Source organism: Rhineura floridana, chromosome 3 (genome assembly GCF_030035675.1).
Source record: "Rhineura floridana isolate rRhiFlo1 chromosome 3, rRhiFlo1.hap2, whole genome shotgun sequence".
Taxonomy (NCBI): domain Eukaryota; kingdom Metazoa; phylum Chordata; class Lepidosauria; order Squamata; family Rhineuridae; genus Rhineura; species Rhineura floridana.
In genome coordinates, this window is record NC_084482.1 from 193910846 (window position 1) to 193929744 (window position 18899).

At 47.0% G+C, this 18899-nt stretch overlaps 1 protein-coding gene across 1 annotated transcript; it reads right to left on the reverse strand.

Moving 5' to 3' along the window:
- Nucleotides 1–1017: 1017 nt before the first annotated feature.
- On the reverse strand, nucleotides 1018–17697 carry LOC133380936 (E3 ubiquitin-protein ligase TRIM39-like). Its single transcript, XM_061619179.1, has 6 exons — nucleotides 17026–17697; nucleotides 10354–10449; nucleotides 9072–9302; nucleotides 7371–7393; nucleotides 5554–5672; nucleotides 1018–3897 (listed from the first exon to the last, which is right to left on the reverse strand). The coding sequence occupies exons 1-6, from the start codon at nucleotides 17482–17484 to the stop codon at nucleotides 3389–3391; spliced, it is 1437 nt and encodes a 478-aa protein (XP_061475163.1). The 5' UTR covers nucleotides 17485–17697; the 3' UTR covers nucleotides 1018–3388.
- Nucleotides 17698–18899: the final 1202 nt, after the last annotated feature.

Here is an 18899-nt window from a genome sequence, read left to right on the forward strand (position 1 = left end):
TTTAAAGTGTTTTTAGTGCTTTTGTTTGCCACCCTGGGCTCCTACTGGGAGAAAGGGCGGGATATAAATCTAATAAATACTTCTCCCACATTAGCAGTAAGATGAGAGAAGCTGCACCTGTCAGAATCATTCCTTCTGTTTACAACATTCAGGCTGTGTGGCTATTGTTGCTCATCGATCAAAAAAGGCACTTCACATGCAAGTATAGGAAAAGCCGAAGGTTTGCAGAAGTACAAGAAAATATTTAAAGTGAGGGGGGAAGCCCTATGGAGTGGAGGTGGAACCCCAAAAATTGTCCAATTAGAAATGGAAGTGTTCAGTGACCAGGGAATACCGACCAACTTTTTTGGTTTTTTTTTTTTTTTAAATAATGGGGAAGGGGACCAAGAAGACAGAAGATCTCTGCAGGATCAAACCAAAAGCTTGCCCGGTCAGGCATCCTGTTTTGCTCAGTGGCCAACCGGATCCCAATGCAAAGCACACCTTTGCAGGCAGGACATGAGTGCAATAGCGTTTCCCCCACTGTCCTTCCTCAGGAAGCCGGTATTCAGAGGCACTGAGTGGCTGGAATCCTGGAGAGGAGCCAAATACATGTAAAGCAGTGATGGCCACCAACGTGGATGGCTTTAAAAGAGGATTAGACAAATACATGGAGATGGCTATCAGTGGCTACTAGTCATGATGGCTATACTCTGACCCAATGGTCAGAGTGCTTCTGAACACCAGTTGCTGGAAACTGCAGGAGGGGAGAGTGCTCTTGCGCTCAGGTCCTGCTTATGGGCTTCCCAGAGGCATCTGGTTGGCCACTGAGAAAACAAGATGCTGGACTAGATGGGCCACTCACCCGATCCAGCAGGGCTCTTCGTATATACACTCTTATACCACTTTAAACAGTTCCCAGAATGGTTTAACAATCAATCCCTCTTCCCAGGGAACTCTGGAAATTGTACTTCTGTGAGAGGGAAAAGGGGTCTCCTAACAACTCTCAGCACCCTTAACAAACTACAATTACCAAGATTCTTTAGGGGGGAAGCAGTGACTATTTATAGAAGTATAGGAGTGCTTTATATGTATGGTGAGCACCCCACACTGTGACATTTTGTTGCAGGAACTTGTTCTCTCTACTACGCAATTATTAAAAGGATAGACACCTTGTCCTGAACTGAATCAAGCAACCTCCCAAACACACCTCTTTAGGTGCAGTCTTTCATAAAGTCATTACCCGGTCATCATGTACAATCAGTTGGCACAGAAACCATTTCCTATACCGCCATTGTTTGCCTATTTTGGAGCATTTGCTGTCCAAAAAAGGTGAGCATGCGTAATCATCGTATTTGATTCAGAAGTCAACGTGGCATCTTACCACGGAAATGAGAGACCAAGATAACAAATAAAGAATTAAAATTGGATTGGGTGGAAATGAGACAGCAGCATTTAAGAGACAGTGCCTTGACAGTCTGGGATGCAGATTCTCTTTTCATGGCAATGCTGCATCCTACTGGCTGTCTTGGCAAATTACAGATTGTAAAGATCCACAGGGGATCACCTTGGGTAGAATGGCTTTTCCTGTGATTGTCTCTTTAAGGAGGCCCTGAACAACCTCTCCAGGAGCCAGGGCTACTATAACTCATGTTGCTTGCACACCATACATTTAAAGCACCCACACACACACAGCAAGAATCCTAGGAATTGTAGTTTATACCTCACAGTGCTACAGTAAACTACAGTTTCTAGCACCCTTGACAAACTATTTCCCAGGATTCTTGGTGGTGGTGGGGATATGTGGATTAAATGTATTGTGTACACCGCCTCAGTCAGGCCAGCCAAGAGAAGGGGAGAGTACTGCTACTGCCAAAACCTAGGCTGCATTAAGAAGGGTAAGCTTGTGAAGGATGCTGGGAGTTGTTGGGAGAACCCTTTTCCCCTCACAGAGCTACAACTGCCAGATTGTCTTAACAGTCAGTCCCTCTTCCCAGAGAACTCTGGAAACTGCTGCTCTGTGGGGGGAATTGGAGTCTCCTAACAACTTTTAGCACCCTTCACATACTACACTTCCCAGGATTCTTTGGGGGAAGCCATGACTGTTTAAAGTGCAATAATAGTGGAATAAATGTATGGTGTGAATGTGGCCTTAATGAAGTGCTCTTGGAGTTCAGAAGCTTAAACAGCCCAGGATTCGAGGTCAGGGGACTATGGAGAAAGAAAAAGAGGAGCAGAGGCTCTGCCATCTCTTGGCTTCGCTGCAGCTTCTTCCCCAACCAGCAAAATAACAAAAATAGTAATGTAATCATTAATAAGGGACCAGATACAAGTAATTTAAGCCTAAGAGTGGAGCTAAATGTTACAAGGCAAACACAGCATCCCCAAACTTGTGTTTTTCCTTGTTTGCCAAAACTTTCGGCCCAAAAGCCTTCCTTCCCACTCGCTGGGGAAAATCAACATTGATAAGTATTGCTTAACCCTCCTCTCCACCACAACCCATTTTACATTACTTTTTCCACAGCTGAGGGAAAACGCCATTAGGGAGCATTTGCCGGAGACAAACTGCAAGCACAGGATGAGATAGGGAGCTGCCCCTGTCACCCTACACTGATCCTTCTTGGCAACCTTTGCATTTATTCCATTTCCATCCCATCCGTCCTCTGAAGCAGCAATGGGGGACCTGGTGCCCTCCCAATGCTGTTGGACCATAATTCCCATCTTCCTTGACCACTGCCCTTGAGCTAAAGAACTGAAATAATCCTGTGAGGTAAATTAGGCAGAGAGAAAGTGACTGGCTCTAGGTTATCCAGTGCACTTTGTGACTGTAGGGTGGAGTGAACCTCAGCCTCCCCAATCTACGTCCAACACTCTAACCATTGCACCACATCATCTCGGCAAATGAAGGCTTGGTAATATATGATCCTCCAGATGTTGCTGGATTACAACTCCTGTCACCCTGGCCATTGGCCATGCTGGCCAGGGCTAATGGGAGGTAAGAGTCCGACAGCATCTAGAGGGCCCACAAGTTCCTCATCCCTCCTATAGACCCAGGGGTAGTCAATGTGGTGTCTTCCAGACGTTTTGGACTACAGCTCCCATCAGCCCCTGCCAGTATGGCTAATTATTATTATTATTATTTGATTTATATCCCGCCCTTCCTCCCAGCAGGAGCCCATGGCTCCAACTGACCAGGGATAATGGTAGTCCATAAGATCTGGAGGGCACCATGATGCCAACCCCTGATAGAGTCCCACCCTAAGACGATGGAAGCCTCCAGGCTTTAATTTGATCCAAAGTTTGATGAGACTGGGTAAATCAGTGAAAGTTCTTTTCTTCTCTTCTCACTCCAAGGCAGAAGACGGAGATCAAGTGAAGGTATCCCATTCTGTCCCACCCCTCACTTGTGTCAGGGACACAGTGTGATCGAGGCCTCAGGGGACCACAGCCAAAAGAAAGGGTAGAGCTTCTCTCTGAAGGAGGCCCTGAAGGTGAAGAGAGGTTCTGAGTTACAGGTGTCAGAGAAGGTCACCCACCCTGCTTCATAGTCCAAGCTAACAAGAACCCTGCGGGTTTTCGCCTCTGGCTTTGCCCCAGATGCTGGTGCTGCAGGAAGGAGCTCATAAGGGCCCAGCTCCACGGCCCAAACTCCATGCTCTGGCTCAAGTACCATTGGCCTCTTCCTTTCCACAGACTCTTGAGCAACACCCAGGGCCCAACCACAGCGGCCATTCACATCCACCAGCCAGTGATGACGGCCACCTGTGAAGCCCTCGGAACCCAGCACACAGAAAGACGGGTAAAATCTTTTAGAAGTGTTCTGGTGAGCTGGAAAAGTGTCCCTGCGGCTCACAGTCCTCCGGTCAGCTGAAATTGCAAGTCTGGGATGAGCTGAATCGGGATCCAAGGTCACGATCTCTGTATTAAGAAAAATGTTTAAAAATACGGAGAACAGGCTTAACACATTCGATTTGTGGAGCATGTGCCTCTATCTGCATCACATATGATGTGCATGAACAGATTGGAAGATATTTGGAGGGAGAAACTACCTGCTCCCATTAGTACTGTTATGTTTGCCCCACTTCTCTGAGTGATGAGGGGTTCCAGCGGGGCAGTGCTTACCTGGGTTTGGGTTCCACTGAAAGGAGGATAATGGAATCTTACTGGTGTTTTGTAATGTTTGCATTTATATACGTATCTACAGGTTGAGCATAGGTGGAGGCAAACAGCTCAAACATTCCAGCAGCAAAATCCACTGCTCCACATCAGACTTCCAGAGGGACAAAGTCCCACCAAAAGGTACTGCCTGTTTCCTTGTCCTGCTCACCAACTGCCCTCTTTCTCCCAAAGGGCTTCTGTTGTTTTCCACTCACAGCTAGCTTGCCTCCTCTCTCTAGCTGAAGGAATGGGTGAGGAGAAAGAATGAGTTATCTTTTCCAGGTATCTCCTAGCTATACTGTGCCATTTACCTGTAATTTCCCTAGCAGAAGATCTGACTTTTCTGGTTTTCATATCACGCTAAACCATGGTTTGTTAAATCAAGGCTTAGCATTATGTGTGAAACCTAGCCCGGCAGCTTAACCATGGTTTATTAATGACAGTTAAAGGTCATTCATTAACCAAGGCTTGCAGTTGGTTTTTAAACGTCAGTTAACCATAACTTAGCTTTACATGCAAATCTGGACCTCCTTAACTTAAGGAGTTGTCACCACCCAAAAGCTACAGAGCCATAAGTGAAGGGCAGCAAAAAATTCAAACTGCTCCCAAGGCTCAGGTGCTCTTACGGGTGCTTTTAGCTGTTCTGTGACATAATAAACCAAGGTGTAAGTTAATCATGGTTTAGCATTATGCTGAAGGTACATTTAGAGTCATTCTGGCCTTGTTAACACTCCTATTTAATCCTTCCAAACTGACAACATGATGTTTGTGAAATCAGATGAATGAAGTGCCAGCAGTTCCGCACTTGTTAAGAGTTGTTTATAAGTTAGCTGTTAGAAATAAATAAATAGAAGGCACACAAAAAAGTGGGGCATAAAGCTATCTGTAAACTGTCCATTTATGAACTCTCCACCAACACTAACAATGGTATAATGATTCCTGGCACCCCTTTGTCTCCACACACCTTCTCCTGACCACTCCACTTTACCCTAAAAACCCAATTCTTCCTGAACTTATTCAATGAACTTTGTGGAAAAAAATGGGAGGCTTTACTACTACGCCTTCCTTGAAGTTTCATGTCTAGGATATAATTGATATAACACCATTAATACTACTAAGAACATAAGAAGGCAACTGGATGCCCAGGGGAAGCCCACAGGCAGGACCTGAGTGAAACAGCACCTCTCCCTGCTTGAGGTTCCCAGCAACTGAAATTCAGAGGCAAATTGCCTCCAACAGTGACAGGAGAACACAGCTAGCATGGCTAGTAGCCACTGATAGCCTTTTCCTCCATGAATTTGACTAATCTTCTTTTAAAACTATCCAAGTTGGTGGCCATCACTAGATCTTGTGAGAGCAAATACCATAGTTTACCTGGCACTGTGTGAAAAAGTTAGCACTACTGTAAGTACTAACCTCGCATCTCAGTCATATGCTCCCATAGGGCTGTCTTCTTCCGGGAGAAATGGGAAATTCTCTCTTCCTGTTCTGTGGTGGACACTGGTGACCATTTTGGAAAGTTCCAATTTTTGCACCTACAGTGATTGAGGGACACACACACAGAGAGAGAGAATGCAGAAGAGCTATCAGGTGACAGCTGGGCACTCTTCTTGTTTGTCAGAAACTACGGATGGATTCAGACAACTAGGTTCACATCCAAGGTAAATAATCCTGGGAAATGAAGTTTGTTATGGCTGCTGGGAATTGTAGCTCTGCGAGGGGTAAACTACAGCCCCTAAGATTCTTTGGGGGAAGCCCATGTGCTTTAAACGTATGGGTAGATGTGACCTAAGAGACATACATTTGGTCAGGTGTGGGGAACCTTTGGCCCTCTAGATGTTGCTGAACTACAATTCCCATCAGCCCCAGCAAGCATGGCCAATGGCCAGGGATGATGGGAGTTGTAGTCCAGCAACTCTGGTGTATATGAACAAATCAACTAATTTTGTGAAAGTTAGGGAAGGCAGGCAAACTGATGATAAATTTATTGAATCTGAAGAATTTGAATTTTATGGAATTTGAAGGACTCCATACAACCATATGCAATTTTAGGAGCAATTTCAGTTGCAAAATGTTTTGCTTTATGCTTTGAGAATGAAATGAATTATGCACTTTTTCTATATTGTGGAAATATATATAAAGAAGAGTGGCTGGATTTAGTTATCGGAAATCATGTGCATTTATTTAAGTATACTGTGTATATATACCCATAAAAAAAGGAGTTAGCAGCAGGCGAAGAACCGGGAGCCTAAGGGAAATTTCCTGTAGGTAGAGGATCCACTATGGAAAGAAGGAATCAGGGTGGCTGATACCCACTGGGACTAGTACAGAAGGTACAGCGGCCAACAGTACAGAGGCAAAAGGTACAGAGGCCAACAGTAGGTGGAGCTAGAGCCAACGACAGGCAGAGCCAACAATTTCTAGTTTTCTCCCCATCCTCCCCCCTGCTGAGGGGCAACACTGAGATGAAGGAGGAAGCTGGCAGGCAGTGCTACCCCCTGGACTGGCTGTACATAGGAAGACAGGCAGGTGAAAGTGGCCTGAGAGCAGACCAAGGCTGTTGGCGCAACACCCCATTTGCCATAATGGGCCTTCCTCTACTGGAAGAAATGGGAAAAAGAGCTGAGAACAACCCTCATACAGTGCCCAGGGAGAGAGAGAGCATGTGCTCTTGGTAGGAAGGCAGGAGACAACAAGAAGGGTGCCTGGACAGCTTGGGAGACTGCAGACCTTAGAGCGGGGGGGGCATTAAGGCCGAAAAGGTGAGTGTGCGCAAGGAACTGTCCATGGTGATTTGAACTAGCCCAACCCGACTTTGTGCCGGAGGTCTCCCTGGTACAGGGCTGGGGAGCCTGTGGCCCTCAGGATGATGGGGAACTCAAACTCCCATCAGCCCTGGCCATATTTAAATATTTTTTTGCTGCCTGTGGCAACCATTTAGTGCTGGCACCCACTGCACTCTTATCAAGGTATGAGTACCGGCACCTCGTTTTTTTTAAATCAAAAAAAGCACTAGCCCTGGCCACCAGGCCAATGGCCAAGGATGATGGGAGTTGTATTCTAGCAACATCTGGAGGGGGCCACAGGTTCTCCACTCCTCCTCTAGTAACTTGCAGTACAATCCAAGCCATGTTTACACAGTCCTATTGAATTCAGTGGGGCTAACTTCCACGTAAATGAGGATAGGATTGAGACCAAAACAGTGTTAGTAGAAAGAGCCAAGCTATGCTTACCTGTTCAATAGGCTTCCAACATCCTAAAAGGTGGAGAGAGGGAGAGAAATGGTCAGAAAGTGGAATTTTAAGAGAAGCCCTCCTAGTATCCCAATTCACAACTCAACATTCCTCCGTACAGCTATTGGGAGGCAAGTAATGTATGAACTGGGCTCTCACTGAGGCCCGACTGTGTGGAGGAATGACTTCTCATATTTGCTCATTGAATTTGTATTTTATTGTCTTTAGATGCTTCCAGATGATCTATTTATTGAGCATTCATCCTGATTTCTTTGCAGGGAGGTTAGATGACGTTGCATCAAAGCAAGTGTTATCCCACACTTTCCAGTGCATTATCCCCACCACTTTCCTTATCGCAAAAAGTCCAGTCTTTCAGGAAAGGGTGTTTGTTGCACATGACCTCCCAATCAGCTATAACACTACAATCTGAATTTGCTGGTATATAATTGAACCCCACCCCAAAATAGCGATGGTCTAGAAGAACCCCTAGGAAATTGCCTTGGTTGTGTGAAGTGATGCATAAATTGAATAAACTCAACCGGAGGTGGGGAGCCTTTTTGCGCCTGAGGGCCGCATTCCCATCTGGCCAACCTTCTAGGGGCCACATGCCAGTGGCAGGAGGGGCCAGAGGCAAAAGGGGGCAGAGCAATGAATATAAAAATTCACTTTTATACAAAGGCTAGTACTCACACCCTCCTCTCTATCCTCCTCCATCAGGCAAGCAAGAAGCATTATTAGAGTTAAAGGGCATGGTCCAGCCAGGCAAAAACACTCAGGGAGGGTACCAAGCAGGACCAATGAGAGGTGTAGCCTGGGGAGAGTCCCAAAGGCCAGACTGCAAGGTCTGGAGGGTAACCACCCCTGAACTAAACTAACTAAACTTATGATGACTCCCTGTTTTTGTGAAGTAGGGAAATGAGCAGGGCTTCTGCACGACTAGGGCCAAGTTCACATCACACATTTATTCCATTGTAAACTGTCATGGCTCCCCCCCCCAAAGAATCCTGGGAAGTATAGTTTGTGAAGGGTGCTGAGAGGAGACGCCCTATTTCCCTCACAGAGCTGCAATTGCCAGAGTTCCCTGAAAAGAGGGACTGGCTGCTAAACCATTCAGACAACTGTAGCTCTGTGTGAGGAATAGGAGCCTCCTAACAACTCTCAGCATTCTTCCCAAACTACATTTCCCATGATTCTTTGGAGGAAGCCATGACACTTGAAAGTGGAATAATGGTGGAATAAATGTATGGTGTGAATGTGGCCCAAGTGATCATTTGGAGAACTTGGCTCACCTGTGCGGTGGAGAGGAGGATGTATACAGTAGCCTTGGGATGACATATGAGGCAGGCTGGAAATTATTTTGGGAATTAAATAATGGGAGGGAGGGAGGGATGCAGTTGTGGGATTTTTGGCCTTAGGTACCAAAATAACTTCACTGGAACTACGTCCCTTGAGCTGGGGGTGGGATGCTATTTGCTGCTCAACCTCAGGCAGCAAAACGTCCTGGGCCAACCCTGGGGACCCAGGAAAAAACTTTTATATGGCAAGACAGACACAGTTACCTCTTTAACCCTCCAGTATCTATCTTCTACCTCGCAAGGGCCACAAGCTAAACTGTCTCCACGTCCACACCCCTTAGACTCACAGCCACACGGTTTGCCTCACCTCCGTTTCACCTCCCTCCTCTGCCCCCCTCTCTTTTACCTTGAGAAACTCAGTGTCTGGCTGCTGACACTTGTTCTCCAGCTCAACTATCAATCCTTGTAGAAGTGGCATCCCCCGCTGGACCTTGCTGTTGTTCTCCTGCTGCATTTCCTTCAGGTCGTCGGTCACTTTCGTCAGCCCCTGTAGGATATGGCTCTCCCTGTCCTGCAGGGTCTCCCGTAACTGCTGGAACGTGCGGGCGGTTCGCTGCCTCTCAGCTGCTGTGCGACCCTGCAGGAGGAGGAACGCAGCACAGCGTCACAAACAGCCCACCTCCTCCCAAAAGGATAAGGGCAGGTAACATGAAAAAGCAAATCGCCTCCTTGCCAGTAGGGAACTGCTGCAGCAAAAGCAGCACACGAAAGCCCAGTAACGGTCCCTCCTTTGGCTAGGCCTGATGGGAGATGGAGCCCAACAACATCTGGGGAAGGGCTGGAGCTCCGTGACAGAGCACCTGCTTTTCTTGCAAAAGGTTCCCGGTTCAATCCCTTGTATCTCTAGGTAAAGCTGGGAGAGACTCCCTTCCTGAAACCCTGGAGAGATGCTGCCAGAGCAGACAGTACTGAGCTAGATACACCAATGGTCTGATACATAACAACACCCAATCCAGCATCTGTTCTCACAGTAGCCAACCAGATGCCTACGGAAAGCCCACAAGCACAGAGTATAAGGCAGCTTCCTATGTTACTATGGAGGGCACCCCACTGGCTACCCTTGGCCCACTACAAGCCCCCCCCCCCTATGATTTACCCTGCAACACCCAGTAAAGCAACGTATTTACATATCATAAGAACCAGATGCCTGTGGGCAGCCTGCAAGGGGACCGGAGATATTTGGTGACTTCCCCCACCTTTGCTGCACTTTGCTGTCTGCCACATGCGGCAGCAGGGAGGCTCACAATACAATGATGTCACGCCATGGATTTTGTATTACTAGATATTACCTAGAATTGGAGGGGGAGGAGAAAATGTGGGGCTGCTGCCGTAAGCAGCAGCCACACATTTGTCATCCTGTCTAGCTCAGGGCTTGTTAGATGGGGTTTTGCACACGTCTAGGGTCTGGCTGAGGACTATAGTGGGTGTCAGGAAGAGATGTTCCCCGCAGGTCTGAAACACAGTGGCACTGGATTTTGCCTAGACTTCTTTAGGGCATGGACACAGTCACGCTGCATGATAATGCACACTCCGTGCCTGATGCAAGTGCCTTTCTGGGGTGCTGCACACACGATGCCATCCCTCAAGCCCGAAATAGCACACGACTTCGGCAGGGGAGGGAAACTTACCACCAGCATTTCCAGTCTCTTCCCTTGGTTTACTGCAAGGATCTCCCTGCTGTCCCTCTCGCTTTTCAGCATGGCCAAGTGGTGTTGAAACTGTTCCTGCCAAAAGCAACAAACAGGTGGAGTTCATGGCTTAGGGAGTGGGCCATTCTAGTCTTCCGCCAGAGACTCCCTGCTACGGATGGGGGAGAAGTTCAATCCGGTTCACATTTAAAGCTGGATTTATTAAATGGGAGAAGAGAAACCCAGGGTATGGTCATCCAAGATCTCGGGAGGTCTTAGACCCCTTACCTTTTTGAGAGCAGGGTCTGAACAGGGCCCCAATGTCTCCAGCGTTCTATAAGCCAATATGCAAAAAAAGGCAGTGTCTTGGTCACTGAGAAGAGTCTTCTAACATGCTTCCTTTTCCTTACCTGCTGATTGGAGTCAATCAGAGTGAAAAGAGGTGAGGCAGCCACTGAAAAGGCTCTTCTCAGTAGCTAACACACTCCTTTTTCATGCTCATGGAAGGTTGTATAATCTTAGAAGGGGGTGTGGCTATGAGGGGGCATGGCTGGGACTATCATAAAGAGACCCTGCACTTCTGAATTTGCCACTACACTACTGACCAAAACACAGCCATACTCCTAAATTTGGACTTATCCGAATTTTATGATGCAATTCTCCAACCAACCAATATTTACAAAAATGCATACATTAAGGGAAAATGTGTTTAAAAATGAATACATTTGTGAACATGCATACAGAAACAAACATATTAGGAGAAAATGCTTGCAAAAATGTGTTTTTGTTGTCTGTTGTTGTTATGTGCCTTCAAGTCGATTCCGACTTATGGTGACCCTATGAATCAGTGACCTCCAAGAGCTGCATACAAAAATGTGTTTATTAGGAGAAATTTACACTAAAATGCTAAAGAATTTTCATGAAGATTTTTTTTTTACCAAACCCCAACAATCTGCAAACAGCTGCAGAAATGTGGAGAACCGAATTTTAAGATTGGAAAAATGAGAACCTGAGAGAACCACAATGGACAGATCCATCCATCCCCACTCCCTGCATAGGCATGAGTAACTTAAGCGGCTCATAGGCTCTGCTGAGAGGTATACAAGCTCAAGCCTTCTTAGATGTTGTACACTCTTTCCTGGGAGCTTTGTGCCCTGACACCTATGTATGAAAACCAGAGCTGACTGTGACACGAGGCAATTCAAGTGAGCATTACAAGCACATGGTGGTATCCTTCCTGCACTGCACCACTTCAGACAGTGGCAGCGGCTCCAAAATTGTAATCCTCCTGTCTATATAATCCCTGAACATGGAAAGACAGGGAGAAGATTTTACTGAGTTGACTACAGGGGCATCCCTACTGGGGTGCGAAGGGTGCGGCCCGCATCCGGGTGTCACCATGAGGGGGGTGACACCCAGAGCCACCCCGCCGTGCGCCGTTGCCCGGCAAGGCTGCACCGACTCCTCCTCAGAGGCGGGTGGGTGGGCGGCCAGGCGGGCGGACGAGAGCGGGAGCAGCGTCGGCGGGGCGAGGGAGGCACGCCGGTGTTCCCAGGCCTTCTGCGGATGGGTGCCCCTCTGGCGCACGTCCTCCCAGGGGCATAGACAGGGTGGCTGGCCAGGCGTGCGCGCGCACAGGCACGCACACGCAAGCCCAGCCACCTCATCCATGCCCCTGGGAGGGCACGCACCGGAGGTCCGCACGCCCCCGCACTCCCGCTAGCGACGCCACTGGTTGACTGTATTATGTGCTATTTTTGCATGTTTGAATCTCTTTCTCTCTTTGGACTGCCTTCAAGTCGATTCTGACTTATGGTGACCCTATGAATAGGGTTTTCATGGTAAGCAGTTTTCAGAGGTGGTTTACCATTGCCTTCCTCTGAGGCTGAGAGGCAGTGACTGGGCCAAGGTCACTCAGTGAGCTTCACGGCTGTGTGGGGATTCAAACCCTGGTCTGCCAGGTTGTAGTCCAACACCTTAACCCAGCCTTTCCCAACCGGTGTGCCTCCAGATGTTGTTGGACCACAACTCCCATCAGCCTCAGCCAGCATTGCCAATGGCTGAGGCTGATGGGAGTTGTGGTCCAACAACATCTGGAGGCACACCGGTTGGGAAAGGCTGCCTTAACCACTACACCAGTGGTTCCCAACCTGGGGGCCGGGCCCCCCAAGGGGGCCGCGAAGTAATCCAGAGGAGGCCGTGAACAGTAAAGAAATAAATTATTTATTAATTTTTTTAAAAAAAGTCTTCACTCCCTCGACACTGTCTGCTTTCCGCTGCCGCTGCAGATGACGCCTCCCCCTTGCTCCAAACGAGAGGGGAGGCCTTTTGCTGAAGCGCCAGAGTGTCTTTCAGGCGCACTAAGGGCAGGCATCTGCCTATAAAATACATGGCAGATGCCAAAGGAGGCTGAGGGTGGAGCTACAAGGAAGAAGAGGGGATGACCATCACTGATTCCCGTCTCCTTGCACTGCCGCTACTGGCAACGCCCTTACTTAGAATGAGAGGAGGGCTTCTTGTGAAGCAAAAAGAAGCAAGCCTGCAAAGAAAGGCTGCTTTCCCCCTTCCTTCCTGGCAGTCAGCCTGCCTCCCTGCGGGGAGCGGGTCACAAAAAATGTTCAGCTTATAAAGGGGGTCCTGTGCTCATAAAGGTTGGGAACCACTGCACTACACCATACTGGCTCTCTCTTTAGTCTAGTAAATATCAGCTCCTCACATTGTAATGCCAAACCAGACACTGGTGAAAAGCAAGGAGATATTTTCTCGAGGCTTTTCTTTAGTTAACGGCTAAAGATGCATTCTCAGTTGGGCACTAATGGCTAGACATTACTGGCTCAATTGCTATTGATGACTGGTGGTTACTTACTTCCTGGGGTTTGCAATGCATCCCACTACTTGGTTAGGTTTAACAGAAACAGTGGAAAGGTAGCCAGAGGAAGCAGAAGCCTGAATGTTTACAGCTGACAGGAGAGCGGCCCAAAGACATGCTGCTTGTTCTTAGGGAATTGGTGCTGCTTTTGAGACTGTGGGCTGCATACACACCACACACTTAAAGCATAATGCTTCCCCCAAAGAATCCTGGGAACTATAGTTTGTTAAGGGGGCTGGGGATTGTAGCTCTGTGAAGAGTAAACTACAGTTCCCAGGATTCTTTGGGGGAAATAATGTGTTTTACATGTATGGTGTGTATGCCATATAACAATGGTGTTGTCTGGGTGCTTGCCTACTCTCCCCCTGTCCCTCTCCACTCTGTGTGGAGATTCAGGTTTTACATCATGCCATAGAATTCCAATACACTTTTCTCACACAACAGAAGTATCCCTGTACGAAGTTGCCCCTGAAATGTTCAACCGCTCAAGGCAGTAAGGGGCTGCAAAATACTTTTGCGTGTCTGATTGTCTTTAAAAAAGTTTTATGTTAAGCACAGCTTACACAGCAACAGCATACACAGTAAAGACAACAAATCTAAACAAACAAGGTGCCTTAAGCATATGACATGGCTAATGCTCTTGTGTCATCTCTTTCAGGTTGCAGAAAGTAGGAACTCGCATGGTCAGTGGGCCTTCCCATCCAAATCGATTTCATACATACCACCAAAGAGAAATCTTTGTAAAGGGAGCAAATAAAATATGGAGTATGGGAACTTGGCACCGACTATAGGTATTGAATTACCCATGCTGATCCTTCTAATCCAGGGGTTCCCAAACTGTGGTCTGTGGACCACCAGCGGTCTGCAAGCTTCGTTCAGGTGGTCCGTAGTCCGTGTATAAGCATATTAAAAAATTATAAAAAACTGTTTATCTACTGACCTCTTGCAAAACATCGGGCTTTTAATTGTATGTATATTGCTTCCTTTATTTTTTGTATGTATTTAATTGTATTATAACTTGAATTCTGTGAAATGCACATTATAATACAAGAAAAAAAAGAAAAGAAGGAATAAAAATACAAAAACCATACGGCACCCAGCACAGCGCATGACTATTGCTACAACAGGCAGAAAAATCATTAAAACCCTCAACAATTTTTAAGTGGTGTGTGGAGAAAAAGCTTGGGAATCACTGTTCTAATCTAGTTAAACTATGGAAAGGGAACCTCAGTCCAGGGGTGGGGGCCAAATGTGGCCCTCCAGGCCTTTCTTATCTGGCCCTTGGGACTCTCCCTAGGTCCCACTTGCTCCCAAGCCGCACCCACCAGGCCTCCTTTGACCCTCCTTGCTTGTTTGTGCCTGACTGGAAGGTGGTCTTGAATTCTGATCATGCCTCGTGCTGGCCTGAGTGGAGGATAGAGAGGGGTGTGTGTATGTCTGTGACCTGGAAACTAGACACTGGCGTACTGTAGAATAAATCACATTTATTGTTCCGTCCGCTTTTGCCTCACGGCATTTTTTTACATAACAGTTTTGTGTCCAAATGGACATCCAGTCCTAGCTTTTGGATACCCAGTGGACACAAATGGATGCATAACATTGAACCAAGGAGCCAAAAACATAAATTCAGATTGGAAGCCACTGAAACACTAAGGGTATGACATTTTTGTGACATTGGATGGAAACGATAGAACGTAGAGGCACATTACACAATAATTCTTAGGGTTCTTACAAACCACCAGCCTTTCTGAAAAAAAGTCTTAACAAAATCTCTCCCTCCTGTACACTGTGATGTCTGGCTCTATGTATTTTTTTCTTCCCCCCCCCCATAAGAATTCTGCTACAGTGGGGTGTGGATCATAAGCAGCAGCTTTTAATTTTAATTTGCTTTTTAATAAATGTATTTACGGGAGGTGGGCGGGCAGGCTTGTAAGAATTTTGCTAGGCTAGCAAATTGTTAGATGCACTTGCAAGGCTGTATTCACTACCTGTCCCCCCTTCTCCGTTTGAACCACTTTCTCCTCAATCCAGATGTCAGGGCTTATACAGGGTACAGAGGCTTTTATGTGCAAGCCAACTAAATGAAAAAAAATGGACATCTAGTAACAATTCCTGCTCTGCTCTGACTCCACCCACCACTGGCATGTGGCCCCTGGAAGAGTGCCCAGAAGGGAATGTGGCCCTCTGTCTGAAAAAGATTCCTCACCCTTGGTTTAAGCTGACAACACAGTCCAGGGGGCATGACATTTGTAAAGACCTCCATCTCCAGTTGCCCCGAATAGTTTTTAAAGGCCAAAGTGCATGCTTCCTGCATGCAAACACAACAACAGCTAAAGAGCCTTTTTTTAGCCTGAAAATCCACTGGAGGGGCAGAGGCTGAGAGATGAGGAAGGGGTGGGAGAAAAGAGATATTTAGCTCTTTCCCTACCAACTGCTTCCCTACCACAAAATCGCCCCCAGAGGCTTTTTCCTGCACAGGGTTTCAAATGCATGGTTGCATGCTGCATTTTCTTCTAATGCTTCAATTATGAAAGGAGATGGTGGGAAAGTGAAATATGGGAATATACTGTTAATCTGAATGACTGTTTGCCTAGCTGAAAATAATGCCAATGGAGAAAATTCAACTACATAAGGGCTTGTGATGTGAGTTGCCAGTTACTTTGATTTCAACAGAAAAATAGCCAGCAATGCTTGCACCCCAATGCAGCTAGGGCAGGGTTGGGGAACTTGTAGGCCTCTCAGATATTGCTGGGCTGGCCATGCAGGCTGCGGCTGATGGGAGTTGGGAGTCCAATGACATCAAGTGCTCCACCCCTGACCTGGGAACATTACTGCCTGCAAAAGCAGTTTCTGTATGTGCTCACCTAGCTTATTTGGAGAACTGCATGTGCAACTGTATGCTCTATGTGTGGTTCCCTTCCCTTTCCCCAATTCAACTGAAGTTATGGTGCATGCTTTTTTTTAAAAAAGCTAGAATCCTATTATCACTTTTCAGTTTAGGATGATGAGATGGTGGTTACACGCCCTGCCCCCGCCGCCGCAAACAACTGACTGAATAGACTTTAGCTTCTTGTAAAACAGGATCTCCATACACTCTATTCTGTTGGGGCTTGCTATCAGAACAGGAAGTGTGTGGGCTGATTAAAAGGAAGCAGTGCACTATAGTTTTGCAGATTGACTTGTATGCACACTTACACAGCAAAGAGAGGGAACTCATGGCCCTCCAGATGTTGTTGGACTCCAACTCTCATCAGCCCTTGCCAGCATGGCCCCAACGCTCAGGGATGATGGGGACTGTAGTCCAGCAACCCCTGGAGTTCCCCACCTCTGACTTAAAGAGTCAAGATGCATTCATTCACTCCTGCGCAGTCATTTCACCTCTAGAAACAGGGAAGGCTACACGAATAAGATCTTAGATTGTTGTTTTTAGGGATTTATGATACAGTTAACACATCTTGATATGGACCCTATAAATAACATTTAATGGTATATAGATTTTTCTACTTAAAACTGATATGATAAAATGTGATGTCCTGTGATAGGGTGAGATGTTATAACCTAGGATCGTTTTATATGTATTGAAATGAATGAATTGGTTGATTAAAGAAACAGGGAAGGATGCTGTGAGGCTGAATAAACTGAAACCCTGCGCACATTAACAGTGCGTCCCCAAATCTCCACCGCCACCCCCTTCAAAGGCAAAACGAGGACTTTTCACAAAAATATTGGGAATCTCTTGTGGATAGAGATCCCTGGAGCAAATGGAGCCCAGCTGTGGTCCTCCCAACTACTCTGGTGTTTACCTTGTACTCCTCGGCTGCCTCCTCTACAGGGACCACCGTGTGAACTCTGTGCTCCTTGGCCCTGTCGCAAACCACACAGATCAGCGCCTCGTCGTCCCGGCAGAATAATTTCAGCGCCTCCGAGTGCTGCTTGCACATTTCCCAGCCGGCTCCCGGCTTGCTGCCGGCCCGAGAAGTGGAGCCTGGAGGGCCCTTACGCGGCGCTGCGACCGAGGCCAGCTCCTTGGCCCTCTCGGCCACCTTCCCCAGCTGGGCGTTCGGCCGGAGTTTCCCTTTGTGGGACCTTTTCCTGCACTGGGGGCAAGGGAAGCTGTCGCCCGAGCCGCTCCAGTAGGTGACGATGCAGGCCCGGCAGAAATTGTGCTCGCAGTTGAGGATCACCGGCTCGGTGAAGTAATCCAGGCAGATCGGGCAGAAGAGCTCTTCCTGCAGGGCACGGGCAGGATCGGCCGCGGCCATGGCTGCCACTGCGAGGGAGGTCTAAAAAGGAACTTTGCAACGGCTGTTGCTGGACCTCTGCCACCGCCTGCCCCCTCGCCTGTGCAAAAGCTTGCAAAAGGCCGAAACCGAAACTAGGCGGGGAGAAATCCAGAAGGGTGGCACTGTAAGAGGGAATTCCTTTACAGCCTCTGGGAGGGGGAAGGCCATGATGATATATGGCAGCTCAGTTAAAGTTGTCAACCTACCGTAGGAAAAAAAGGCCTGGCCTGCTCTTCTGTGTTTAAACAGCAGCTTGATCTGCAGAGATCCCTAAGTGAAGGGTTTCATAAGTCAGACCATCTAATCCTAACTAGCCGTGGTTTTGCAGGGTTTCAGAGGGAATTTCCCCCAGGTCTTCGTGGACCCGCTAACGCGGGGACGGGGAGGCTGAACCAGGAACCTCCTGCATACACAGCAGCGAATGGATCAAAACTGCTATCAAACGTGCCAGCAGTGCAAGAGCCAGGAGATGCTGGTAAACCTTAGCCTAGTTATTAACATTGGGGTGCTCCTTGGATTTTTGTTTTGTTTTTAAATCTGGAACTGGAGAGACATTTTTGTTTTAGTTCCCATTTATTGATTTGTATACGTGCACGCACACGCACACACTTCTAAGAATTGGTTTATCCACTCATTTTATGAGTTGATTTTACTTCTATGGCTCTATACATTTATACCCCACCCTCTAGCCACAGAAAAGCACTCAGAGCAGCTTACAAAATGTTCTTTCTAGGGCTGCTCTCAGGCTCACAATCTAAAAAGGCAGGACACACGAGAAAACAGGAGGGAGGAGTGGGGAAAACAACATTATTTAGTAACGTCATTTAGATGATGTTATAATAACAAATGTATTTTTACTTGTGTATTGTTAGTAACTTTGGGCCTCTTTCACAGGAGGAAAAAGCAGAGTACAAATTCTAGCAATACCATCATTCCCTGAAAATGAATCCACGCAGAGGTTTGCCCTGTACCAGATTCTTGCTGTGTATTTCTGTTCTTCTATTGCCTAGGAGACCAAAAACTGATTATCATTTTGTCCTCCTAGTTGTGATTACCTAGTTGCTCTTGAAAGTAATTATCCAAAAATACTTTTTAATTCATAGCCAAATTAGCTCATGAGAGGTAAAAATTAGGGGGTTATAGCCAGTGTTAGTTCTACTCAGAGTAGACCCATTGACATTAATAGGCATGGACTAAATTAAGTCTATTAATTTCAGTTGGTCTACTCTAAGTAGGACTTCGTTGGCTACAACCTTAGATGTCTTTCCTGCACTTACTGATTTGAGTAAGGTTAGCACAGGCACCAGGAAAGTGCTGTACTTCACTTTTTGGATTTGGCTTCTCACTCTGCTTCTTGAAGTATCTATGACTTGTAAGATATCAATAGGTGACTG

Coding starts and splice junctions, on each gene's coding strand:
- LOC133380936 (XM_061619179.1), bottom strand. CDS start 17,484: ATGGCCGCGGCCGATCCTGCCCGTGCCCTGCAGGAAGAGCTCTTCTGC. Junction 10,450..17,025: donor AGGCAGCCGAGGAGTACAAG/GTAAACACCAGA, acceptor TGCTTTTGGCAG/GAACAGTTTCAACACCACTT. Junction 5,673..7,370: donor GTTGGAAGCCTATTGAACAG/GTAAGCATAGCT, acceptor CAATCACTGTAG/GTGCAAAAATTGGAACTTTC.